Source organism: Triturus cristatus, chromosome 8 (genome assembly GCF_964204655.1).
Source record: "Triturus cristatus chromosome 8, aTriCri1.1, whole genome shotgun sequence".
Classification (NCBI taxonomy): Eukaryota; Metazoa; Chordata; class Amphibia; order Caudata; family Salamandridae; genus Triturus; species Triturus cristatus.
Window position 1 is genome coordinate 1,622,050,759 of NC_140591.1, and position 27,697 is coordinate 1,622,078,455.

At 50.8% G+C, this 27,697-nt stretch overlaps 1 protein-coding gene across 1 annotated transcript; it reads right to left on the bottom strand.

Moving 5' to 3' along the window:
- Positions 1 to 21,837: 21,837 nt before the first annotated feature.
- Positions 21,838 to 24,592, bottom strand: LOC146808445 (uncharacterized). The gene has a single exon (XM_085620633.1). The coding sequence runs from the start codon at positions 24,444 to 24,446 to the stop codon at positions 23,409 to 23,411; it is 1,038 nt and encodes a 345-aa protein (XP_085476759.1). The 5' UTR covers positions 24,447 to 24,592; the 3' UTR covers positions 21,838 to 23,408.
- Positions 24,593 to 27,697: the final 3,105 nt, after the last annotated feature.

Genomic DNA, 27,697 nt, shown 5'->3' on the forward strand with positions numbered 1-27,697 from the left:
TGTTGAAAAGGAAAATGACTTCTTGAGAGGCAAGCAGGTGCAAGATTGCAGAAATACATGGGAAGGGACATGGAAGCTTGTTTCAAACAGAGAAAGACTGCAGAGGAAAATGGTGTGAAAAAGAGAACGAGAGAGTGAGACACTGAAGACCTTACCACTTACACAGAGCTTAGTGATATTTCATTCAAAGTGCTTCACTTCTTTCAGAGAACCCCACAGCTTTCACACCAATAAAAGTCAGTTTAATGTTCAGCTGGTTGTTGCTTAGCGTGAATTGATTCGACAAGAAGTTGTCATTTTTTTGTTTTGTGATAAAGGTGCCAGGAAGCTGCCCTGTGCCTATGTGAAGGAAAGGTGAACAGAGTGCCTGTATGAGTGCAGGCTGAAAGGTTTGTCCATGTGAGTGCAGGGTGAAAGAAGGGAATGCAGAGTAAGTGATGTGCTTGTTTGCGTTGTGTGAGTGCAGGGTGAGTGCTGGGCCCATGTAAGTGAAGGGTAAGTTGTGTGAGTGACAGGAGTGCACCTATGAGTGCACGGTGAGCAATGGGACAGTGTGAGAGTAGGGCGAGGGGAGTGACTGCAGGGTGAGTGATGTGACCATATGAGTTTGGGTGCAGGGTTACAGTGCAGAGTAGGACAAATTAATGCATGGTTAGTGATGTGAGATTGAGGGAGAGTGCAGCATGATCAGTGAGAGTGAAATGCTTGAAGTGTCATAGGAGTGAAGAGTGAGTAGTGTGCTTGTGCTGACTGCAGGGTGAGAACAGGGTGATCAGCAAAAGTGCATGGTGAGTGGTGTGTGTGCAGAGTGATCACTATGAGTGCAGGATGAGTGGTGAGCTTGTGTGAGCACAGGGTAAGAGGAGGATGAATGGTGTGAGTGCAGGGTCACAGCGTGAGTGCATGGTGGGTAGTGTGATCGCTGTGAGTGTAGGATGAGCGTGACAATGACAGGTGGGTGTTACAACAAACAAATGATGGACGGAATGCTGACAATGCATACATTCTCCCCCAGTCAAGAGATCTGGGTTAAATCCATCGTTCTTTTGCCGACTACACCACCCCAGTTTAGACATGGCCATATGCAAATCAGTCTTGACCCAGTGCCTCATGGGAACAGTCCAGCCCGAACTGCCAAGCCATGTCTTCCCTGGACCGGAATCAAGCATCCTAGGACCGGTTTCTGGCTATCAGCCGTCATCAGCCAGGATAGCTTGACTCCAGTGGCGTAGTGAGCACGGGTCCCACGTCTGGGAATACCCATCCCACTTAGGGCAAAAAGCGTTACAACAAACAAATGATGGACGGAATGCTGACAATGCATACATTCTCCCCCAGTCAAGAGATCTGGGTTAAATCCATCGTTCTTTTGCCCACTACACCACCCCAGTTTAGACATGGCCATATGCAAATCAGTCTTGACCCTGTGCCTCATGGGAACAGTCCAGCCCGAACTGCCAAGCCATGTCTTCCCTGGACCGGAATCAAGCATCCTAGGACCGGTTTCTGGCTATCAGCCGTCATCAGCCAGGATAGCTTGACTCCAGTGGCGTAGTGAGCACGGGTCCCACGTCTGGGAATACCCATCTCACTTAGGGCGAAAAGCGTTACAACAAACAAATGATGGACGGAATGCTGACAATGCATACATTCTCCCCCAGTCAAGAGATCTGGATTAAATCCATCGCTCTTTTGCCCACTACACCACCCCAGTTTAGACATGGCCATATGCAAATCAGTCTTGACCCTGTGCCTCATGGGAACAGTCCAGCCCGAACTGCCAAGCCATGTCTTCCCTGGACCGGAATCAAGCATCCTAGGACCGGTTTCTGGCTATCAGCCGTCATCAGCCAGGATAGCTTGACTCCAGTGGCGTAGTGAGCACGGGTCCCACGTCTGGGAATAGCCATCCCACTTAGGGCGAAAAGCGTTACAACAAACAAATGATGGACGGAATGCTGACAATGCATACATTCTCCCCCAGTCAAGAGATCTGGGTTAAATCTATCGTTCTTTTGCCCACTACACCACCCCAGTTTAGACATGGCCATATGCAAATCAGTCTTGACCCTGTGCCTCATGGGAACAGTCCAGCCCGAACTGCCAAGCCATGTCTTCCCTGGACCGGAATCAAGCATCCTAGGACCGGTTTCTGGCTATCAGCCGTCATCAGCCAGGATAGCTTGACTCCAGTGGCGTAGTGAGCACGGGTCCCACGTCTGGGAATACCCATCCCACTTAGGGCGAAAAGCGTTACAACAAACAAATGATGGACGGAATGCTGACAATGCATACATTCTCCCCCAGTCAAGAGATCTGGGTTAAATCCATCGTTCTTTTGCCCACTACACCACCCCAGTTTAGACATGGCCATATGCAAATCAGTCTTGACCCTGTGCCTCATGGGAACAGTCCAGCCCGAACTGCCAAGCCATGTCTTCCCTGGACCGGAATCAAGCATCCTAGGACCGGTTTCTGGCTATCAGCCGTCATCAGCCAGGATAGCTTGACTCCAGTGGCGTAGTGAGCACGGGTCCCACGTCTGGGAATACCCATCCCACTTAGGGCGAAAAGCGTTACAACAAACAAATGACGGACGGAATGCTGACAATGCATACATTCTCCCCCAGTCAAGAGATCTGGGTTAAATCCATTGTTCTTTTGCCCACTACACCACCCCAGTTTAGACATGGCCATATGCAAATCAGTCTTGACCCTGTGCCTCATGGGAACAGTCCAGCCCGAACTGCCAAGCCATGTCTTCCATGGAACGGAATCAAGCATCCTAGGACCGGTTTCTGGCTATCAGCCGTCATCAGCCAGGATAGCTTGACTCCAGTGGCGTAGTGAGCACGGGTCCCACGTCTGGGAATACCCATCCCACTTAGGGCGAAAAGCGTTACAACAAACAAATGATGGACGGGTCCCCCAGTCAAGAGATCTGGGTTAAATCCATCGTTCTTTTGCCCACTACACCACCCCAGTTTAGACATGGCCATATGCAAATCAGTCTTGACCCTGTGCCTCATGGGAACAGTCCAGCCCGAACTGCCAAGCCATGTCTTCCCTGGACCGGAATCAAGCATCCTAGAACCGGTTTCTGGATATCAGCCGTCATCCGCCAGGATAGCTTGACTCCAGTGGCGTAGTGAGCACGGGTCCCACGTCTGGGAATACCCATCCCACTTAGGGCGAAAAGCGTTACAACAAACAAATGATGGACGGAATGCTGACAATGCATACATTCTCCCCCAGTCAAGAGATCTGGGTTAAATCCATCGTTCTTTTGCCCTCTACACCACCCCAGTTTAGACATGGCCATATGCAAATCAGTCTTGACCCTGTGCCTCATGGGAACAGTCCAGCCCGAACTGCCAAGCCATGTCTTCCCTGGACCGGAATCAAGCATCCTAGGACCGGTTTCTGGCTATCAGCCGTCATCAGCCAGGATAGCTTGACTCCAGTGGCGTAGTGAGCACGGGTCCCACGTCTGGGAATACCCATCCCACTTAGGGCGAAAAGCGTTACAACAAACAAATGATGGACGGAATGCTGACAATGCATACATTCTCCCCCAGTCAAGAGATCTGGGTTAAATCCATCGTTCTTTTGCCCACTACACCACCCCAGTTTAGACATGGCCATATGCAAATCAGTCTTGACCCTGTGCCTCATGGGAACAGTCCAGCCCGAACTGCCTAGCCATGTCTTCTATGGCCCGGAATCAAGCATCCTAGGACCGGTTTCTGGCTATCAGCCGTCATCAGCCAGGATAGCTTGACTCCAGTGGCGTAGTGAGCACGGGTCCCACGTCTGGGAATACCCATCCCACTTAGGGCGAAAAGCGTTACAACAAACAAATGATGGACGGAATGCTGACAATGCATACATTCTCCCCCAGTCAAGAGATCTGGGTTAAATCCATCGTTCTTTTGCCCACTACACCACCCCAGTTTAGACATGGCCATATGCAAATCAGTCTTGACCCTGTGCCTCATGGGAACAGTCCAGCCCGAACTGCCAAGCCATGTCTTCCCTGGACCGGAATCAAGCATCCTAGGACCGGTTTCTGGCTATCAGCCGTCATCAGCCAGGATAGCTTGACTCCAGTGGCGTAGTGAGCACGGGTCCCACGTCTGGGAATACCCATCCCACTTAGGGCGAAAAGTGTTACAACAAACAAATGATGGACGGAATGCTGACAATGCATACATTCTCCCCCAGTCAAGAGATCTGGGTTAAATCCATCGTTCTTTTGCCCACTACACCACCCCAGTTTAGACATGGCCATATGCAAATCAGTCTTGACCCTGTGCCTCATGGCAACAGTCCAGCCCGAACTGCCAAGCCATGTCTTCCCTGGACCGGAATCAAGCATTCTAGGACCGGTTTCTGGCTATCAGCCGTCATCAGCCAGGATAGCTTGACTCCAGTGGCGTAGTGAGCACGGGTCCCACCTGCAGGTGGGTGGCGTGTCATGTGTGTGCAGGGTGAGCGGTGTGCGAGTGCATGGTACGGGGTGGGTGAATGTTGTGAGCACATGGTGAGCAGTGTGACATGGTGGGTAGTGTGATCGCTGTGAGTGTAGGGTGAGTGTGAAAGACAAGGGTGGGAATTAGGAATGGGTTGTCTGAATCCAGGGCATATTCCTAGACACTTGGAGTAACTCGGGAATAATTAAACACATCTGAAACCCTACACCAGCGTCAATAACATGCTAATATGGCATCAACTAGGGATGGAGGGTGTGGGAAATAAATAATGTCCTTATCCTGCAACAAACTTTCAGTCTTGCGATCAGGGTTGCCAGCTAGGTATTGTGATGTGCCAACCAGTACAAAAATCAAATAAAGGCCCGTATTTTTAGCACATGTCAGTGCCTTCTTCAAACAGCAAATATAAAGTGAAAGCTCTTTTAAATATGTTGTAGGGCTGCATTAATGATCCATAACTAATAATTAAAGAAAACAAAGACCGCCCTTTTACCCTATGGGCGTCACGCGCCAGAGACAGCACCCCACGTCATGGCAAGACACGTCACAGCCTTCAGTTTCCACCCAAAACACATTATAAAAGCGGGATTCACATAACGAACAACTCGATCTAGACGTGACCTTTCTTTGTTCTGTTGTAATACTTTTATTCATGTGATTGCATTGTGTACAGCTCAAAGTCAAGAAAATGTGTCAATAAATGTAAATAAATACAAGTCCCATATAAGCCAAACCACAAACAGCAGCCAGCCAATCATGCATTCTAAAGGGAGTCCGGGAACCTGTTAGAATTTGGTGCGCTTGAAAACCCCATTGTGGTATGAAGTCCTACATAAACAGATCTGACCTACCCAGAAAGTGCTTCAGGGCTCACGAGAAGTATGCCGCTGCCCGCGTCCCACGCAGTGGGACATCAGCAGGGCAGCATTCTAGTGGCCGCCCGTCGGAGCCTTCCCCCCTTGCTGCCTCGCGCGCGAGGCCTACGCCCACTTGGGAAAAACCCCTATCGCGTGGAGCTGGGGGCGGGCTGGGGGGGCGGGGGGCGCGGCTTACTCCCTACTTAGTGGGCTCTCTCGCCCAGTTCCTCCTCTGTCTCCTGCGCGCCGCAGCCAGCCTGGACACGCGTTCTGTCTCGTCGTGGCTGGCCGTATCCCGCCGTTTTCCTCACGCGGAAATTCGCCGTCTCTTGGTTTCTGAGGTTCGCCGAGGGTCGCTGCGGTCTTGGTGCCCGGAGCGCGTGTTTGGTCGTGTCGGTAGCCAGGTCAGTGCTCCCCCCCAGCCCCGTAAGTCGTCATGTCCACCACCCCCCCCCCTCGCTTGGGGTTTCCTACCCGGGGCAGTAGAGTGTCCCCTGCTAGGCAGTTTGTGCACGTGCCAGGTTGAAGCGGCATTGTGGCTCAGGGTGGGGGGGAGAGAGCGGCGGGGGGATGCGCTTTGAGTCGTTGCGTGGCATGGTTATGCTTTTATGGGTCGTGGGTCGTGTTTATGGCGCTCCGACGTTGGTCTTTCGTTCCCCGGCGCGCGAGGGTTGGCGCTGTGCCCCGGGCGGGTTCCCAGGTACCGCATAGTTGGGATGGTTGCACCCGGGACTTGTAGGAGGTGTGGTCCGCCGGCTTGAAGGACTGCCGACTTTGGTGCAGGAGGCCAGGTTCGTGCCCTCGAGGTCGCGTCCACGTTGCGGTGCGCATGTGGGCGCTCCAATGCCTCCGGGCCGAGGTCGCGACATATGAATGTGCGGGCGTTTGCCCCCGCTTTACGGTGCACATGTGGGCGCATCCTGGTCAGGTTCGCGCTTTGTTGCTATGCAAACAGTTGCCCCAGTTTTGTGGCGCTCATGTGGGGGCGCCAATGCCTTCGGGTCGAGTCCGCGCCATGTAGTTGTGCACACATTTGCCCCGCTTTGCGGTGCACAAGTAGGCGCTCCGGTTTCTCCGGGTCATGTTCGCGCCATGTTACTGTGCGCGCGTTTGCCCCTGCTTTGAGGCGCTCAGGTGGGCGCCCCGGTGCACGCCAGGCAGACGTGCTGGCGTTTTGTCCACGCTTCGCGGTGCTCATGAGGAGCGCTCCGGTGCCGGGGGTCGAGTTCGCGCTAGATGGGTGCCGGCCGTTTTCCTACGCTGCGCGCGCAGGTTGGTGCGCCCCCCCCCCCCTGGAGCCCCTCCAGTCTGTGCAGTGCACGCGCTGCCGGTCCGCGCGCGTCTTGGCTGCCAGCGTCGGTTTGGAACGTGCCGGACGTGTTGGGTCTTCTCCGGTGGCGGCGGCGCACCGAGGATGCCGTGCCGCGCTCCCCGCGTTTCGGCCGAGGATTGAGGGAGGTGTCATTTGCCAGCCCTCGTTTCCTTTCTTGTTTTCCCGGGTTGTGGATGTAATGCGCTGCCATGTGGGCTTGTGGCAGCAATGGCGGAGTGCCTGCCATGGGGAAGATGGGACATTGAGACGCCTGTCTGCACGCGCTTTGTCAAGGTATCGTTATCTTGATGGCAAATGTACTTGTCTCCGTTGCAATTTGACCCACTATTCATAGCATGCGTGCCGCTGTGTGCCAAAAGTAGCTGTGTTGCACGTGTGGTTCTAGGTACAGGCCTTCATGCTGTGACGCGAGAGCTGATGGGTAAAAAGTATTCATGTTTATTACATGGCATAAGGTCCGGCCTCGGGGTGCGTAAAGCATGATTATACAAAATGGTAGCCAATGAGATTTACTATAAATGAAATATATATATATGTTGTAGCATGATTTAAACAGGTGTCAGCCTCGCACAGTGCGTGGAATGGGTGTTACAAACTGGGTGTAAAGTACCACATATGATGTTTTCACTGTTACGCTTGGGTAAGATTGTTCATTGTGACACGGCTAATCGGCATGTTTCATGATTTAGGGTAACACTCAGGGGAATTTGCATTTTTCGTTGTTCATCCAACAATAACTCCACCCCAGTTCTGAAATGCACGAGGTGAAGTTTGTGAATGGATAGCCAGGGCTTCTCACAAAATATTCACTGTTTTTAAGAGTTCGCTGTAAAATCCCCTGATGAAGTACTCATTAGTGAGAAATGCATTGGAAACATCTCTAGAACACAACATGTGTGCAATGGAAGAAAGTTTAATTTATAATGAAATGTCAAAGGTGGCAGGAATGCATGCAGTGTCTGTGGGATGTAGCTGGCTGGTTGCTGTCGACCACGCTCATAGTGTGGGGGTCTGCTGTTCAGAATGCTTGTTCCACGGGTGAGGCCTTTCCCCCTTTCTAACATTGTTCCATCGATTTCTGGTCAACGTTTTGGTCAATCTGTGCATATGTGCGAGTTGTTGGACAATATCCCAGGTTATTCCTTCTCAATTTCAGAATTGTGAGATCGTTTGGGGTATATGCCGGGCCTGCACGAATGGGCATTGGCAGCACATTGTAAGTGTACCCTCTGGCGTGTTGGGGACATCTGATCTTGCCGTTTGTGGAAGGTTGATTTTGGTGTCCCAGTTCCTCGACTATGTTACTGCTATTTGGTTTTTCCTGGCCTGGTCGATTAGCTCGGTTGGTTGTAGCGTGGTGCTAGTGGCAAGAAGGTAGCGGGTGCAACCCCCGTATTGGCCAATGCTTGTGGCATCGGTCTCTGTGGCGTAATCGGTTAGCGCTTTCGGCTTTTAAAGGAAAGGTTGGTGGTTCATGCCCACCCAGGGACGCAAGATTGTATTTTTATAAACGGATTGGAGTGCTTTCAGTGCGCTGAGCTAGTTGTTTTTCCTGGCCTGGTCGGTTAGCTCGATTGGTTGTAGCGGGGTGCTAGTGCCGCGAAGGTGGCAGGTGCGATCCCCGTACTGGCAATGCTTGAGGCATCGGTCTCTGTGGCGCAATCGGTTCGCGCGTTCGGCTCTTAAAGGAAAGGTTGGTGGTTCAAGCCCACCCTGGGACGCAAAAAATTGTATTTTCACTCATTGCAAAGCTTTCAGTGCGCTGAGCTACCGTGTCCTGGTAAATTATACGTTCGGTCGCCGTGGAAGCTAAGCAGGGTAGGGACTGGATAGCACTTGGATGGGGGCCAGAATGGGATATGTTGGATGCTGGTGTCGTTGCTATGAGTTAGGCCCCTCTTAGGCGGGCAAATAAATGTTTTATAGCAGGCAGTTCCTACCCACAGAAGAATCAAGTCTAACACAGGGCAATCTCCTCCTGCTCTACATCCAGGGGAACGTACAAGGGGGTAGCTAAATCACAGAATTTACATATGTAATTCTAGCCGATTTCTAAATGCACAAGGAATGCCATGATAAATTCTAAACAGATAGCGGAGGAATTGCATACAAGTGGGGCAAACTTGGACTTTAACACATATAAAATGGTGGTATACAATATTGTTGTATATAATGCTGTACTGCAATATACAATCACTGTACACCAGTGGTGTATAGTACCTTTAATTCTATATGACGGCAACGTTTCAGCCATGACGGACCTGGGCAAGCACAATCTATCCTCTATCGTGCTTCGACCCCCATAATGTACACCTACAATGTTAGTACCTCCATCGTACATTTGATTGATTAGATCCATTTCCCCAACAACCTGACCATGGCACTTTCGGCAAACGTTTATTAAGCTTTTAAGCACCTGCTGCAGCGTTTCTTTCACCCGGCAATTGTCAGGCCTCACATAATGGCAAGATTGCCTGCTGCAAAGACGTGTGCCAAGTACATTACAGAGGGCATAGGATGCAAACAGATCAGCCGGTTACTGCTTTCAAAAGGGACATCCTTTGGTTACTTGCAATGTATAACTTAAAGTCCTAATATAGGATAGTGAGCTATCAACTTTCATCCTAGAACTGCATACACAATGCAAAGTATACATTATTAGAACACCGATCAGTGTTGCAGAACATCCTAGGACACACCTACTATATCACTTTGTTGCATTATTTCCCAGGATGATTCACATGCCTGTAGTTGCTCTAATGCTTTTAAAAGGGAGAAGATACGGCCTATCGGAGTGAGCTACGCTGCGCAGAAGGGGACACTATTTACATAGGAAGGAGTCGCAATAGCATAGCGTGGAGCAGGAAGGAGTCTCAGTAACATACCTTGGTATAAACTACGCTCATCCTCGCCAGGCGAAGACTTCGCATCGGAATGTTGTCAGTGTTTGGCCCCAGGGCAAGATTGCTAGGCATGGTAATAAAGACACTTGTCTCTCTGCTCCGGACGTATCCTTGCTTCTAGACAACTGTTGGTTTGCATATGAAGAGAGAAGTGTCAGCGCCTTATCAATATGCAGTGATTCTGGAAAATCACTTAATCTCCCTGTGTCTATAAGGAGAGTGTGTGTCCCTGGGGTGGCGTTAGTTGGCGTGCAGGTAAAGCGCGCAAACGCTACCTTGCTGCTCGTGCAGCACTACCATACATTTTAAAAGTTTACCTTGGAGGCTGTTTTCATTCCTGAAAGCCGTGAACCAGATGCCCCTTCACTATTCACACCATCGCCCCCCCAGCTTTCCTCCGATTCCTGTCTGCATGTGAACATGCATGTCTTTGATATTGCGAACGTACCCCTTGCTTTACTAGGCGATGCGGTAGATTCCCGGTAGAATGCGGGATGGATAAGCGTCAGGGATGAGGCCATGACCTTTCTGGAAGGGGCATTCTCCTTCGACCAGGTCGGACTGGGAAAGGAAGGTAGGAGGGCTGGATAACTCTTTATTCTACCTGCGGTGGCACGTCTTGCCAGGAGTGATTGGCAAAGGCTTCGCCTTCAGCCAGCCTAGGTTAACACCCATCCATACAAGCCAATTGTTCATGGTGGTATCGGGCCGCATTTACACAGCGCAGTATTTGGCCCCTGGGGCTGTCAGTGTCGCGAATTACTAAAATTCCCTGAACTGAAGGTGTGGCCGGGTTTTACACGAGCAGAAGTTTGGGAGTGCAAGCCTCCACCTAGGGGGTGGTTGGCTGAATCTGATGAACTACTTCAAACGGCTCACAGCACTGCCGTGGGAGAGTGGCAATGCCCTGTGCATACTTCAACCAGACACCGGGAATGGTATGCCCTCACCTACATGTGCGTAGCACCTTCTGAAATAAGCAGGACCAGAGATGTGCTGCTCCCCACTGGCATTTGACAGGTTAATGGACAAGGCTAGCGGAAAAGCCAGATGTATTGTCATGAGTTAAGGTGGTCGTGACCGAGGCACTGGCTGAATAGAGACACTGCCAATTATGGGTTAGGAACGAAATTATAACTGGGGCGCACAACAAATTATTTGATAGCAATGGGACGTTTCCTTTCAAGCCATGATGTCAGTGCCACGACTTACCTACAGCACTGCAACACCGGTGTAACAAGGACTGTAGGCAAAGATATTAACTCCTTTCAGCAGCAATAGAGTCCAAAGCTAGCTGCTATTCAACAAGCAAGGAATTGGATACGCTGTCCCAGGGGAGAGTAAGGAAAGAGTGGGATAACAGCGGGACTAGTATAAGACTCTATCGTCCAATTTAAGGTAACTTAATTTGCAAGTAGAGAGGCCAAAACCGGGAGATGTTGCTAAGATATGGGCCGGTTGTAGTAAACAATAGACTAATACGATGTGAAAGGGAGCAAAGTCAGGTAACAGTGATGTCAGCTGTGTTTATACACGTAGGTGAAGGGGTTAACTCACACGTTACCTTCACCCTGCTTATGGTGCTGTAGCTGTTGGGAACACAATTCCGTGCCAGTTGGCACCCAAATTGGCCAATTGGAAAGTATTAAGGGGATGGCAGGTCCATAAGCGCCTATTTCACCAATGCCCTGTTACCGATGCCATATTTCCAGCCTGAAAATCAGATTTAGGTGTTACTCTTCTCGCCCAACATTTCATTGGAGCCAGGGAGGGGGGGAAACGTTCACAAATTTGGGTCCTCGAGCTGAGCGATGTACCTTCGGCAGCTCAGTCAGCCATATCGGCTTTATCCGGAGTCACGAAAGAAGCAGACGTCCATTTAGCAGTTAAAAAATCTTCTGTCCTGCTAAAGAAATCATGCAATTGCCCGCAGCAGCAGCTGTTTTTTAGGTACCATGCCGCTATCTATACATCCCTGTGTAGACAAAGCGGAAATCAACACCTTAGTGCTAGGTTATGAAGGGAAGCGATGGATTGACGAATTCAGCTATGGTTTAGTTCTGACTCCATCTGTAGGTGCTAGATCTTCCCATAATTACGATAGGAAGATCTGCAGTGGCATCGCTTATAGGGCTAGTAACTCCAGTCACGCCTCAGCTGAGCGGCACTGGGGCCTAGAGTCATTCGTGGTTAGTCTGCCCTGGCCTTCTGAGTAATGTTGCAACTTAATGCCGTATATTTACGGTTACAGAACAGGACCCATTATTTAGCCCACTAAAGCTGGCTCGCAGGGGCGGGCACCCATAAACAGCGAAAGGAGGAAGGGGGGCTCTGGCAGCGACGGTAGCCTCCCCAGAGCTGTGGCGGAGTTACAGGGCGATCTGGATGCAGACTGGTACAGTAAGGGTACCTCTGCGACAGGCGGTACAGTAAGGGTACCCCTGTCCGGCACAGTAAGGGTGCCCGAGCCAAGGTCCAGGAGCCGAAGGGGGTTCTGGGAAGACCGCGACGGCGCCCCGTTAGTCCTTCGGGCGGTTGGGGGGCCTGACCAACCGGGGGTGGCCACAACACGCTCCGCCCCTGTCGGAAGGGGCGGGAGTAGGAGGCAGATCACGTGACCCAGTGGATGATCTGCAGATATTTATGTGCCACACTGCCGGGCATCGACCCACCGTGTGTGCTGGCTCACCAGGCGGGCGGGCAGCAAGGGGCTGCCTGCCCTGGATCGCCCGTAAGATAACCCAATTTTATTATCATACTGTGTTGTAGGAAATAAACCTGCAGCAGTTCTTCACCCACAAATAAAGTGTCAGTGTAATCTTTGGGTGATGTCTGTGTATGCGTGTTGACTGAAGCGGATGACGGTGTGGTCACTATGCCGCTGCCCGCGTCCCACGCAGTGGGACATCAGCAGGGCAGCATTCTAGTGGCTGCCCGTCGGAGCCTTCCCCCCTTGCTGCCTCGCGCGCGAGGCCTACGCCCACTTGGGAAAAACCCCTATCGCGTGGAGCTGGGGGCGGGCTGGGGGGGCGGGGGGCGCGGCTTACTCCCTACTTAGTGGGCTCTCTCGCCCAGTTCCTCCTCTGTCTCCTGCGCGCCGCAGCCAGCCTGGACACGCGTTCTCCCACCCTTTCCTCTTACCCCGCGTGGCAGGCTCAGCGCGTTATTGGAATGTTTAATTTTTCTTTTTGCGTTGCAGGCGGAGTTACAGGGCGATCTGGATGCAGACTGGTACAGTAAGGGTACCTCTGCGACAGGCGGTACAGTAAGGGTACCCCTGTCCGGCACAGTAAGGGTGCCCGAGCCAAGGTCCAGGAGCCGAAGGGGGTTCTGGGAAGACCGCGACGGCGCCCCGTTAGTCCTTCGGGCGGTTGGGGGGCCTGACCAACCGGGGGTGGCCACAACACGCTCCGCCCCTGTCGGAAGGGGCGGGAGTAGGAGGCAGATCACGTGACCCAGTGGATGATCTGCAGATATTTATGTGCCACACTGCCGGGCATCGACCCACCGTGTGTGCTGGCTCACCAGGCGGGCGGGCAGCAAGGGGCTGCCTGCCCTGGATCGCCCGTAAGATAACCCAATTTTATTATCATACTGTGTTGTAGGAAATAAACCTGCAGCAGTTCTTCACCCACAAATAAAGTGTCAGTGTAATCTTTGGGTGATGTCTGTGTATGCGTGTTGACTGAAGCGGATGACGGTGTGGTCACTAAGAAAAGCGCTATATGAATGAATACATCACGACACCAAAAGTGCTGTTTGCTCCCTTCTTTATAGTTTTCCTTTAGGGAGGATCAGCACCCCTCTTCTAGGTCTCAGGGGAGGCGGAGACAAGCGGTGAGAAGGGCTTGAGTAACAAGGCCACGAGCAGCGATGTTGCCAATGAGAGGCAGGGGGAGGGAGACAAGATAAAACCCAGAAGAGGAGAAATCGGACGAGAGACTGAACTACAGAGAACCGCGGTGAGGTCAGGAGGCCGGAGAAGTATTGCAATTATAGAATCAGTGACGCCTACAAGGAAAAAGAGACCCGCAGCTTCATCACACAAGAGACAGAGACCCACAGCTTCATCACACAAGAGGGAGAGACCCGCGGTGAGGGCAGGAGGCCGGAGAAGTATTGCAATTATAGAATCAGTGACAGGCAAGAGGGCAGGAGAGGGGAGACGCTGTGCCTACAAGGAAAGAGAGACCGCAGCTTCATCACACAAGAGTGCGCGGCAACCCCCGGTACCAGGTCACAATGATGCCCCTGCAGGTTGACGACCCCCTGAACCCCCAGCGTCCAAGGAGCAGGTCCCTGTTCTGCGAGGGGGAGCTCCTAAAGCTCGACCAAGTCCTGGATGAGTTTAAGAAGCAGGGGTCCGACTGGGGGCCCACAGATGCAACCCCCCCCCGCCTGGCCCCCTTCATCCAGATGTACCGGCGCCTGGAGTCGAAGCCGCTGCAGTTGGTGTGGCTGAAACATGTCAACTTGAGAAGGGACACGCACACACACAACACACACACAACTCACCACAAACACACACACAACACACACAGAACACACATCAAACACACTCACACACACAACGCACACACACACACAACACACAACAAACACACACATGCATGCGTGCACACACAACACACAAACAAACACACACATGCATGCACAGCACATACACACATACAACACATACATGCGCACACAACACACACGCATGCACACATAACAAACTTGCACACAAACAAAACACACCTCCACCGTGCTACATGTTACTCTTGCCTATGTGCTTCGCCGCTCTGTGTTTATCTTGCCCTTGTGTGCTTCTCCCCACATTGCCTTCTCCCCGGTGTGCCTCTCTTTGTTCCACGGTGCGCTTTCTCTCACCCAAGTGCTTTTTTCCCCCCACACACCACATTGTTCTCTCTCACCCGTCTTGTGTACTTGTCCCGCCACCCTCCATGTTGCTTATGACCCTGTCCTCTGTGATCCTTCCGTCCACCAGTGCCTTTGTGTTGTTTCCTCCCACGCTCTCTTTGTTGCTTACCTGCCCACTTATTAAAATAAAATGCTTTGGCGCTACCTTTTTAGGTCTCGCCTAGTGTTGCAGCGCAAATGCGCTGCCATTGCTTTGCGAGGCATGCAGTATATACTGTAGTGTGAAAGCTTTGTGGAAGCTCCCCCCACTCTCTGCCCATTGGCTTTTGTCTAAAATGCTGCCTTCCGATTGGTTTGAGGGTCGTTAGTCCCTTCTCATTCATCATTTGTATCCTTCCACGGCCATTGGCCCCTTTACTCCTAACACTATTTTCTTTTAGGTCTCGAATAGCATTGCAGCCCAAATGCGTTGCCATCACTTGTCGAGGCATGCAGTATATACTGTAGTGTGGAAGCTTCGTGGAAGCTCCACCCACTCTCTACCCATTGGCTTTTGTCTTAAATCCTGCCTTCCGATTGGTTTGAGGCTTGTTAGTACCTCCTCATTCATCATTTGTATCCTTCAACGGCTATTGGCCCCTTTACTCCTAACACTATTTTCTTCCCTGTCTCCCAACCCCATCACCCTATTTTTCAGGCTGTGACTTCTCAGCCTCCCCCATCCCCCCCCACTCCGTTTGTGTTTTCTTGCCTGCCGGCACTTCCGTTTTCATCTTTATTATTGCCACCTTGAAATATACGCGTTCAAGATGCGTGCTGTACGAAAACTTTTTGTGTTTAATGAGCTAGATTTTAATGTTACTCCAAATATAATAAGACTCTAGGCAACATTCGGGGTATGCATGGCAACTGAAGTCTCTTAGTTCACAAATGGCATTGTTGTTGGGCGGGAGGAGCGGCAGTGTTTTAACTCAAGCTTAAAACAAGCACTTTTAATACCTTCCTCTCAATTCAGTGCTATAATCTTGTGTCCTGAGGTGATGCGCTTAAGAAATGCACTTTTTTGAATTCTGAAGAGACATTATCGCACATTTTCATCATGTTTACTGTATGATCAACATGCCGATCATTTTCACGGCTCGCCCACTGGCTCGTATACGCTTGGCTCGTCTCCGCTGGCTCTACCTGCTAATATATTGGCTCGCGCTCCTCTAAAAAAGAGAGATGAATAGATACATGACAGTGAGCCTGGTAGATGGTAGAGAAATAGACTGGTGCAGACAAACAGACAAACTTAGTCTCCATTGCCTCACATTAGAATCACCACTTTCAATAACCTGGAAATCTGCCTGCAACTCCCGCATGCCCCAACCTCATCCCCCTCACATATTCTTAGCAGAAGCGGCAGATTCTGAGCTGTGCCCTGCTGGTGCAGAGGAGCACGGCAGAGTCTGTAGAAGCGCTGGGATCCCTAGACTCTCCGGCAGGCACCTAAGCCTTCTGGGTGCCTTCACCCTCAGGATAAATGAACACATTTTGTTCTGAGCTTTAGTCGCCCCTCTGTGATCACTGTCTGGTAGATGGAGCTCTGTGTTAATAAACACATTCAGAGAGGTGGTTGTGTGCAAACAAACAACAGCCACAATACCGTACAATTTGAACGTGTAGTTAAATACCTGCTCATTGGCTGATCATTCCATGGCAGCACCAAAATTACATTTGGACACATTTACTCAACTGTAAAACACTCCCTTCTATGGGTCATTTAACAACTCGGGGCTTTGGGGTTAGGTAATCTACTTTGGATGCTGTGTAAAAGAGTAAATACAAAAATTAATGCAATGAAACTAAGCAACCAGTACTGTCTAAAACACTGTGAAAACTGACACGCATTCTGGCATTTTGCTTAGTTCATGTCCATTTCCTCATAGATGCGAGTAAAGTACTCTTAACATCTTAATGAAATCTGCACACTTTTAATGAATAGCACTGGGCGACCTTTGACAACTAGGCAATAAATAAATTTTTATGTACCCCCGAAGTCCCCCTGCCCCCCACCCCCTTGGCAAACTTCATTGCCTCCCAGTGTTTGGGGTATAACCAAGATGCAGGAGAGTGAGTCAAATATTCTAGAAAATGAAAGAGAATTGAAACCAGGATTCGGTCCCATGCTCCGATCCCGATTGCGTTGGTTAGTCTGTAAGCACTACTTTTATTAATGAGTTTCGCATTAGTAAAGCACCACGGTGTGCATGTGTGGTGACACTTCACTCATGAGGTACGTGCCAAGCAGTTGTTGACACAATCCACACTTTGCATCTTTTTCAATATATTTATTACGAAGTGCAGGACTTTTCCAAGGGATTTTGCACACTACATACATTCACTCCAAAAATAAAACGTATAGGTAAAAAACATTGCCATTTACAATGTCAATAGCTCTTACTCACAAATGCGAGACCTATTTGCATTGCAAATGCTTGTTTAAATTTACCAATCCAACTTGAATCAGTAAATAAATGGAAAAAACCCTTCACATATTTTTAGGCGAATGTATGTCTGATGCACACGCCTACCAAATAACACACCCACTGCAGCTGCAATACAACCAATGTTGTTTTGTTTTCTCTTTAGTTATACACCACAGCATCGCAAAAAACAAATGGCAAACTCAATAGTTCCCAAGGTCAAGGCAGATTAGATTTGCAAATGCTTGTTTTAAATGGCCATTTCTGAAAATCCTTGGCTTTCACATGGGGTTTTGCAGACAAACCTTGTGAAAAATTCCAATATTTTACGATCTGACAAGTGTGTGTTAGAATTGTGTACCTGCACTTCAGAAAATGTGTGATGCTTCTACGGGGCTTCTATAAGGATTGGGAGGACCGATGATCGACCCCTAAGATGACTGTAGTCAATTGACCACACACACACACACACACCACAGACACCAACACACATCCACGCACAAGCACAACACACACATGCACGCAAACACACACACCACATATGCAGGTAGAAACACAACACACACACCCATGCACGCACACACACACATACACCACAGACACCACACACACAGAACACACACACCACACACACACAACACACACACACCACACACGCAAACCCGCACAGATACAAAACACAACACACACAACACACAGGCATGCACACACACAACACACACATGCTCGCAAACACACACACCACACATGCAGGCACACACAACACACACATGCACGCACGCATACACCACAGACACGCAAATCACACACACACAACCCACACATGCAAACACACACACATACAAAACACAGCACACATGCACACAACACACACACACACCTGCCTCCCCCGTGCAATCTACGGGCGGCAGACCCTGAAATAAGTAAACTTTTATTGCATCTATTTATTTCAAACCATAACAACCCAGCACAGACATCTGCCGAGATGAAAACAAAGCAGAGTCAATGACGTCACAGCTGATCAATCCGTGCATACCCTGAGGAGTTGGAATGTATTGTGGGGACCCACCAGGACACCCTGTAAACTCTACGACTTTTAGTGATCCTACCACGAGGCACAACGGCGGACAGATTGTTGCATAAAGAGCGTACAAACATCCTCCACAGAAAAAACACCTATATTATGTGGGAAAAGCTGTCAACTGTACCATACAATTTACACCTTAGTCGCATGCCCACCGCAATAAGAATAAAAAAGAATGTTTTTAAGAATACACAGCGAATGTTTGGGGGGGCAGGGGGTGCAGGGAATTCTGAGGCTCCTGATTCCGCCCTCCTTCCCCACTCCTGAAACCCCAGCACTTCTCAAAGACCTGTAGCCTCAAACCCCCCCCCCCCCCCTTTGCCCCTTCCTATACCCCAGCTTTAAGATTAAACAATTAGTGTTTCACGCGGGAGGGGCATATACTTTCCCAATTTCTCCCATCGATTCCCCACTTGCACACCCCATAACTAGTCCATGTTTCATTTCACCGCATATTTTCAGTGTGAGCTGTTTTGAGTAGGAGTCATTTTGAAGTGATGCTGTAAAAGGTATAATCTGGCTTAATTAATAAGGAGCGGTGAGGCCCCCAGTGCAGTGGCGGCTGATGACATTTCAAAGTGGAGAGGCATAAAAGTTGGGGTTGAGTTTTAAGTAGTGAGCCAGCAAAAGGAGGGAGCCCAACTGACATTAGGGTGAGTTCGGGGGCTGTTCACCGGAGAAACATTTGACAAAAATGGCCACATTTTAAGGTAATTTTTTAATACTAACATTTCTGAAAAGCAAAGGTCATAATGCAATTCTATATGTGTTGTCTTTATATTTAAAACATTAAAGATTGCCCCGTAATGTACTTCACTGAATATGTTCGACAGCTCCTACCTGCCTCAACAGGTCCATCTGGGGAGCCCAGTTTGTTCAGGGTGTTTATGACGCGGCAGGATTGAGAACTCTGGAGCTGAGCGCCTATCAGTGGTTCATAAAGGTATTCACACGACAGGCACATTCAGTCATTGGCCTCTCTGTGAGCACCTGGATAATGGTAGTGCGCCGATTGTGAGATTGCACATAAAGGAGGTCACGCTGCTGTCAAAATGTGTACCCCAAGAAAGGAAACGAGGATGCAGTGCTCACAGGAGAGTGGAGTGGGCATGTTCTGTGAGCATGAGAAGGAGAAAAGTGGGGGAGATGAAAGGAAGTATGCACAAAAAAGAGAGAATGAAAACTGTTGAAAAGGAAAACGACTTCTTGAGAGGCAAGCAGGTGAAAGATTCCAGAAATACGTGGGAAGGGACATGGAAGCTTGTTTCAAACAGAGAAAGACTGCAGAGGAAAATGGTGTGAAAAAGAGAACGAGAGAGTGAGACACTGAAGACCTTACCACTTACACAGAGCTTAGTGATATTTCATTCAAAGTGCTTCACTCCTTTCAGAGAACCCCACAGCTCTCACACCAATAAAAGTCAGTTTAATGTTCAGCTGGTTGTTGCTCAGCGTGAATTGATTCTTTTTTTTTTTTTTTTTTTTATTTCTTATATAGCGCACAGATGCCGCAGCCAAGAGGCGTCCCGGCGCTTTAGGAGATGGAGCACACAACACAACAATAAAGACCAGAGTACTAAACTATACAGAGGAAAATAAATGCGTTTTTAATTGTTTCCTGAACTGAAATAAATCGTGGATGGAACGAAGTGAGGCAGGCAAAGAGTTCCATAATGTCGCCGCCATTACCGAAAAGGAGCGTCCACCCATTCTGGACTTTTTAAAACGAGGAATAATGGCCAGATTGGACCCTGCAGACCGAAGAGCTCTTGAGGGGACATAATGGAGAATAGTCTGGGAGAGAATAGGAGGGGAGGCCAAATTAAGAATTTTAAAAGTAAGGCACAAAGCCTTAAACTTGATTCTTTGGGCTACTGGGAGCCAATGGAGGTCATGAATAGTGCTGCGAGCGGAAACAAATTTAGGGAGGCCAACCAGCATCCTGGCCGCCGCATTTTGTACCCGCTGAAGGCGGGCAAGCTCAGTTTGATTAACACCCAAAAATAAAGAACTGGCGTAATCTAATCTGGTCAGCACCAGAGCTTGGACTATGGTCTGCCTGGTGTCGGCGTCAAATTTTTTTTAAATAGGCCGTAGGCATTGTAGAGCACCAAAACAAGTTCCCGCGACACGCTTGATGTGGGAAATAAAAGACAATGAATCGTCAAGCCATACGCCCAAGTTTCTGACTTCGGCGACAGGAGTTGGGATAGGACCCAATTCAGGAGGCCACCATTGGTCTCCCCAGAGCGCGCTGTCTCTACCAAAAAGAATGACCTCCGTCTTGGTGGCGTTGAGTTGTAGGCGATTGTTCGCCATCCAACCGGCGACAGCTTTGAGGGCTGCCTGAAAGGCGGGGGCAGTCATGTTAGAATCGCCATTAAGTGATACCGCCAGCTGTGTATCATCGGCGTATGACACTATTGTAAGACCATAGCTGGCAGCTACCTGCGCCAACGGTGCAACATACAAATTAAAAAGGGTGGGGCTGAGAGCCGAACCTTGAGGTACTCCCTGCAGAATAGGGCGTGGGGCAGAAATGTAGGGAGGAGTGGAAACTTTAAAGGTTCGACCCGTAAGAAATTATCGAAACCAATCAAGTGCTTGTTCTCCAACTCCGGCCTCCACAAGGCGGTGTAGAAGGATGTGGTGGGAGACCGTGTCGAAAGCGGCACTTAGATCCAATAGGATCAGTGCCGCCGTCTGACCTTGGTCTAGTATTTTCCTAATATGTTCCACGACCGCCAAGAGAGCGGTCTCAGTACTGTGACCGGCTCGGAACCCGTTCTGGGAGTTATCTAGTATGTTAGTTTCTTGCAAATGACGAGATAAAACCCTGTTGGCGTGGGCTTCGGCTAATTTAGCCATCCAAGGAAGGAGGGAGATAGGTCGGTAATGCTCTGGTTTGGAAGGGTCCAGAGAGGGTTTTTTCAGGATTGGTATTATAGTGGCCTGCTTCCAAGCAGTGGGTACACTACCCGTTCTAAAAGATAGGTCAATTAAGCTCTGCATCGCCGGATAACAGCAATCGGCGAAATCACGGAATTGTATGGGTCTCATAGGGTCATCCGGAGAACCTGATTTAACTTTGATCGTCAAATTTAGAAACTCCTCTTGGGTAGGGCCTGGAATGGCTAATAAGAATTTAGAGGTCAGAGGGGCACTGTTAATTTCACTAACCAAAGGCGTAGCAAACGACCTATATATAGACTCCACTTTTTCCACGAAAAACAAGGCCAGATCTTCGCAGTGTGACATAGAGGCAATGAACGTGGAGGCGGTTCTTTTGTTGGTAAGGTCCTTGCACACCCTAAAGATGGTCTTGGTAGGGTTAGTACTATTTTTTATTTCTTGTGAGTAAAAAGCAGCCCTGGCTAAACAAATGGCCCTATGATACATCCTGATGCAAGATCTATAGACTGCTTTAAGCTCAGTATCATAGTTTTTGCGCCAAGCGCGTTCTGCTTTTTTACAGGATGCTTTCAGTACCCTAAGAGATTCGTCATACCAGGGACTGGGGAGCCGGATTTAGCCTTGCTCCACCTAGCTGGTATAAGAACATCCAGTGACTGAGCAAGCCACTTACAAAAATCGTCATAGCCACGGGAGACTTCCTGAGGAGGTTGAGGTTGGTGCTGCAGCAGCAGATGGTGAAAATGCTCGACAAGAAGTTGTCATGTTTTTTGTTTTGTGATAAAGGTGCCAGGAAGCCCCTCTGTGCTCCATGTAACGCTACATAAATGTAATAAAACAATTATGTTTCATGATATTGACAATAAACCTGATCACAAAATTAGAATAAATACCCTGCTGCAGGTGAGTTTAAAATCATTTAATCCACCTTCCACGGCTCATTAAAGGCCCACTGAGAACAGAACTTGTCTTTGAAACAAACACGTGACACAGAGCTATCGCGGACCCACAATCTGACTAAACAATTGACTTGCCGGTGTCTTTTAGAGGGGGACGGACAGACGGACGATTTTAGGGTGGCAATAAACATTCACCAGGGCTGCACTGGTACCCAGTAAACAGAGGGGTCAAAGGTTTACATACTTTAGTACAACAAACGCACTCCCCACACGCTTTCCAAACACACTGCAGTAAAACCGAAAGGAATGTTTAAACATTGATGGGGTACAATTCAAAATAAATCTGAATATAGCTGCAGCGGCACCTGGAACTTTCAAAATGCGTAATTCACAATTGATATTAAAACACGTCCTGGCAACATATGCTGTTCCCCTGCACTGAGGCGTGAATACGTCAAGAGTTCAGCGCCCCTCTGCCTGACAAACACCTGTCCCTAACACCATCGAGCTAAGAGCCGAACATGAAATACACACACACACCACGCGCGCACACACAAACACCCTCCGAGCACAGATCCATTAAAACTCCAGATGACCATCTACACACCAACCTCACACAAGCAACAACAACCACACTTTCCCTGATAACACACTAATCAAGAGACATGCATGACCTACTCCCACAGCTACGGTGGCTGAGAAGGGTCACTCCAGCCTGCTTCCCATATAGAGGGTGCACGCACAGACTGCCTGGTCTAGGTGCTTTGCGGCTACCTTCAAGTGCACATGCACTGCAGTCCACTCCCGCGCTGTCTGTGTGCAGTTAATTCTGGGCACTGCACGCACTGCAGTCCACTCCCGCGCTGTCTGTGTGCAGTTCATTCTGGGCACTGCACGCAAAGCTGTCCACTCCCGCGCTGTCTGTGTGCAGTTCATTCTGGGCACTGCACGCAAAGCTGTCCACTCCCGCGCTGTCTGTGTGCAGTTCATTCTGGGCACTGCACGCAAAGCTGTCCACTCCCGCGCTGTCTGTGTGCAGTTCATTCTGGGCACTGCACGCAAAGCTGTCCACTCACGCGCTGTCTGTGTGCAGTTCATTCTGGGCACTGCACGCAAAGCTGTCCACTCCCGCGCTGTCTGTGTGCAGTTAATTCTGGGCACTGCATGCAGTGTGGTCCACACCCACCTATCTATGTGCAGTTCATTCTGGGCACTGCATGCAGTGCGGTCCACACCCACGCTGTCTCTGTGCAGTTCATTCTGGGCACTGCATGCAGTGCGGTCCACACCCACGCTGTCTGTGTGCAGATGAGTCTGTAGTTGGAAAGCAAGGCTGGCTCAGGGGATGGTTGCCACACTGGCATGTTTCCAGGTGTCGGGAATGTGGATGAGTCGATGGAGGCGCTGGGATTGGTGTTAATGCTTGGTTGATTGGCAGGAGTCCTTTGGTGACGGTGGGACTGGGGTACAGTCAGATGGGGCCCCTGAGTAGATGGTTATCATGGTAGCAGAGATTCCGACTGTGGGCCAGGGTTTGTTCTCTGGACGTGATGGGCCGTTGAGTTGCGAAGGTGACAGGAGAGTTGTGTTTGTCACTATCGCGCCCGCTGTTCCTCGATGAGGCGCTGCGCCTCCTTCTTGGACACGTACATATCCCGGGGGTGCCTCAGGATGCGGCTGCCGTCTCCCCTCCTCGCACAGGCCTCCACGTTGTCCAGGAGCTCCTGCCGGCCCAGGTAGAGGCCGCTGCGGCCCGGCAGGTGGAAGGCGAAGGCCGCGTTGTTCCACAGCCAGCGGTCGTAGGTCTGCGTGGGTTCACCCTTGGATTGCACAAATGGCTTCTTCTCCAGGGCGCCCCCGGAGAGCTGCCAGGTGAAGCGGTCGCTCAGGGATTCTGGGCTCCAGGTGATAACCCCAGCGCGTCCGAAGGGCCCCTGGGGGTCCAGGGTGGGCAGGTGGTCGAAGTCCCGGCAGTCAGGGCTGTGGATGAGGATCCAGTGGACCACCTCCAGGGTGTAGGCCTCGGTGCCCAGCACCCTCAGCACAGGCCGCCTCCCTCCACAGAGCTGAAGGCGGTAGGCCGTGAGCAGCTCCTTGACGCGGAAGGAGAACTGGAAGTTGCCGTAGCGGGACTCGGGGCTGAGCGCAGGGGAGTTGGCCATCATGTTCTGCAGCTGCCTGTTCTCCTCCGAGGAGAGACCCCCCATGCTGGCCCGCACCTCCGGGCCGACAGCCCAGGCGAACTTTCTGAGGCGCTTCCTCTTCAGGTTGTCCAGGTCCTGGGGCGGCAGGTGCACCCCCCAGCAGGACACCCGCAGGACACGGGGCTCCCCGTTCAGCAGGAAGGGCCTGTCCCAGCCGCGGATGTGCCCATCCTGCAGGATGTCCAGGAACCTGTCCCGGACGGTGACATGTTTCAGCCGCACCACCTGCAGCGGCTTCGTCTCCAGGCGCCGGTACACCTGGATGATGGGGGGCAGGCGGGGGCTGCATCCGTGGGGCCCCCAGTCAGAACCCCGCTTCTTAAACTCATCCAGGACTTGGTCGAGCTTTAGGAACTCCCCCTCGCAGAACAGGGACGCGCTCCTCGGCCGCTGGGGGTACAGGGGGTCGTCACCCTGCAGGGGCATCATTGTGACTTCAAACCGGGGGTCGCCGCGCTCTCGTGCGTGATGAAGCTGCGCTCTCTTTCCTTGTAGGCGCAGCGTCTCCCCTCTCCTGCCCTCTTGCCTGTCACTGATTCTATACTTGCAATACTTCCCCGGTCTCCTGCCCTCACCGCGGGTCTCTAGTTCAGTCTCTCGTCCGATTCCTTCTCTTCTGGGTTTTATCTTGTCTCCCCCCCCCCCCCCCCCGCCCCCCTGCCTCTCGTTGGCAACATCGCTGCCCGTGGCCTTAGTTGTTACTCAAGCCCTTCTCACCGCTTGTCTCCGCCTCCCCTGAGACCTCGAAGAGGGGTGCTGATCCTCCCTAAAGGAAAACTATAAACGAGCGAGCAAACTGCACTTATGGTGTCGTGATGTATTCATTCATAAAGCGCTTTCCTTACTTCTCGTGAGCCCTAAAGCACTTTCTTGGTAGGTCAGATCAGTTTATGTAGCGCTTCATAGTTCATACCACAATGGGGTTTTCAAGCGCACCAAATTGATTGGATGGCTGCTGTTTGCGGTTTGGCTTATATGGGACTTGTATTTATTTACATTTATTGACACATTTTCTTGACTTTGAGCTGTACACAATGCAATCACATGAATAAAAGTATTACCACCGAACAAAGAAAGGTCACGTCTAGATCGAGTTGTTCGTTATGTGAATCCCGCTTTTATAATGTGTTTTGGGTGGAAACTGAAGGCTGTGACGTGTCTTGCCATGACGTGGGGTGCTGTCTCTGGCGCGTGACGCCCATAGGGTAAAAGGGCGGTCTTTGTTTTCTTTAATTATTAGTTATGGATCATTAATGCAGCCCTACAACATATTTAAAAGAGCTTTCACTTTATATTTGCTGTTTGAAGAAGGCACTGACATGTGCTAAAAATACGGGCCTTTATTTGATTTTTGTACTGGTTGGCACATCACAATACCTAGCTGGCAACCCTGACCGCAAGACTGAAAGTTTGTTGCAGGATAAGGACATTATTTATTTCCCACACCCTCCATCCCTAGTTGATGCCATATTAGCATGTTATTGACGCTGGTGTAGGGTTTCAGATGTGTTTAATTATTCCCGAGTTACTCCAAGTGTATAGGAATATGCCCTGGATTCAGACAACCCATTCCTAATTCCCACCCTTGTCTTTCACACTCACCCTACACTCACAGCGATCACACTACCCACCATGTCACACTGCTCACCATGTGCTCACAACATTCTCCCACCCCCTACCATGCACTCGCACACCGCTCACCCTGCACACACATGACACGCCACCCACCTGTCATTGTCACGCTCACCCTACACTCACAGCGATCACACTGCTTACCATGTGCTCACAACACTCACCCACCCCCTACCATGCACTCGCACACCGCTGACCCTGCACACACATGACACGCCACCCACCTGTCATTGTCACGCTCATCCTACACTCACAGCGATCACACTACCCACCATGTCACACTGCTCACTATGTGCTCACAACATTCACCCACCCACTACCATGCACTCACACACTGCTCACCCTGCACACACATGACACACCACCCACCTGTCATTGTCACGCTCACCCTACACTCACAGCGATCACACTGCTTACCATGTGCTCACAACATTCACCCACCCCCTACCATGCACTCGCACACCGCTGACCCTGCACACACATGACACGCCACCCCCCTGTCATTGTCACGCTCACCCTACACTCACAGTGATCACACTGCTCACCATGTGCTCACAACATTCACCCACCCCCTACCATGCACTCGCACACCGCTGACCCTGCACACACATGACACGCCACCCACCTGCCATTGTCACGCTCAACCTGCACTCACAGCGATCACACTACCCACCATGTCACACTGCTCACCATGTGCTCACAACATTCACCCACCCCCTACCATGCACTCGCACACCGCTCACCCTGCACACACATGACACGCCACCCACCTGCCATTGTCACGCTCACCCTACACTCACAGCGATCACACTACCCACCATGTCACACTATTCACCATGTGCTCACAACATTCACCCACCCACTACCATGCACTCACACACCGCTCACCCTGCACACACATGACACGCCACCCACCTGTCATTGTCACGCTCACCCTACACTCACAGCGATCACACTACCCACCATGTCACACTGCTCACCATGTGCTCACAACATTCACCCACCCACTACCATGCACTCACACACTGCTCACCCTGCACACACATGACACGCCACCCACCTGTCATTGTCACGCTCAACCTACACTCACAGCGATCACACTACCCACCATGTCACACTGCTCACCATGTGCTCACAACATTCACCCACCCACTACCATGCACTCACACACCGCTCACCCTGCACACACATGACACGCCACCCACCTGTCATTGTCACATTCACCCTACACTCACAGCGATCACACTGCTCACCATGTGCTCACAACATACACCCACCCACTACCATGCACTCGCACACCGCTGACCCTGCACACACATGACACGCCACCCACCTGTCATTGTCACGCTCACCCTACACTCACAGCGATCACACTGCTCACCATGTGCTCACAACATTCACCCACCCCCTACCATGCACTCGCACACCGCTGACCCTGCACACACATGACACGCCACCCACCTGTCATTGTCACGCTCACCCTACACTCACAGTGATCACACTGCTCACCATGTGCTCACAACATTCACCCACCCCCTACCATGCACTCGCACACCGCTGACCCTGCACACACATGACACGCCACCCACCTGCCATTGTCACGCTCACCCTACACTCACAGCGATCACACTACCCACCATGCCACACTGCTCACCATGTGCTCAAAACATTCACCCACCCCCTACCATGCACTCGCACACCGCTGACCCTGCACACACATGACACGCCACCCACCTGCCATTGTCACGCTCACCCTACACTCACAGCGATCACACTACCCACCATGTCACACTGTTCACCATGTGCTCACAACATTCACCCACCCCCTACCATGCACTCGCACACCGCTCACCCTGCACACACATGACACGCCACCCACCTGTCATTGTCACGCTCACCCTACACTCACAGCGATCACACTGCTCACCATGTGCTCACAACATTCACCCACCCCCTACCATGCACTCGCACACCGCTGACCCTGCACACACATGACACGCCACCCACCTGTCATTGTCACGCTCACCCTACACTCACAGCGATCACAC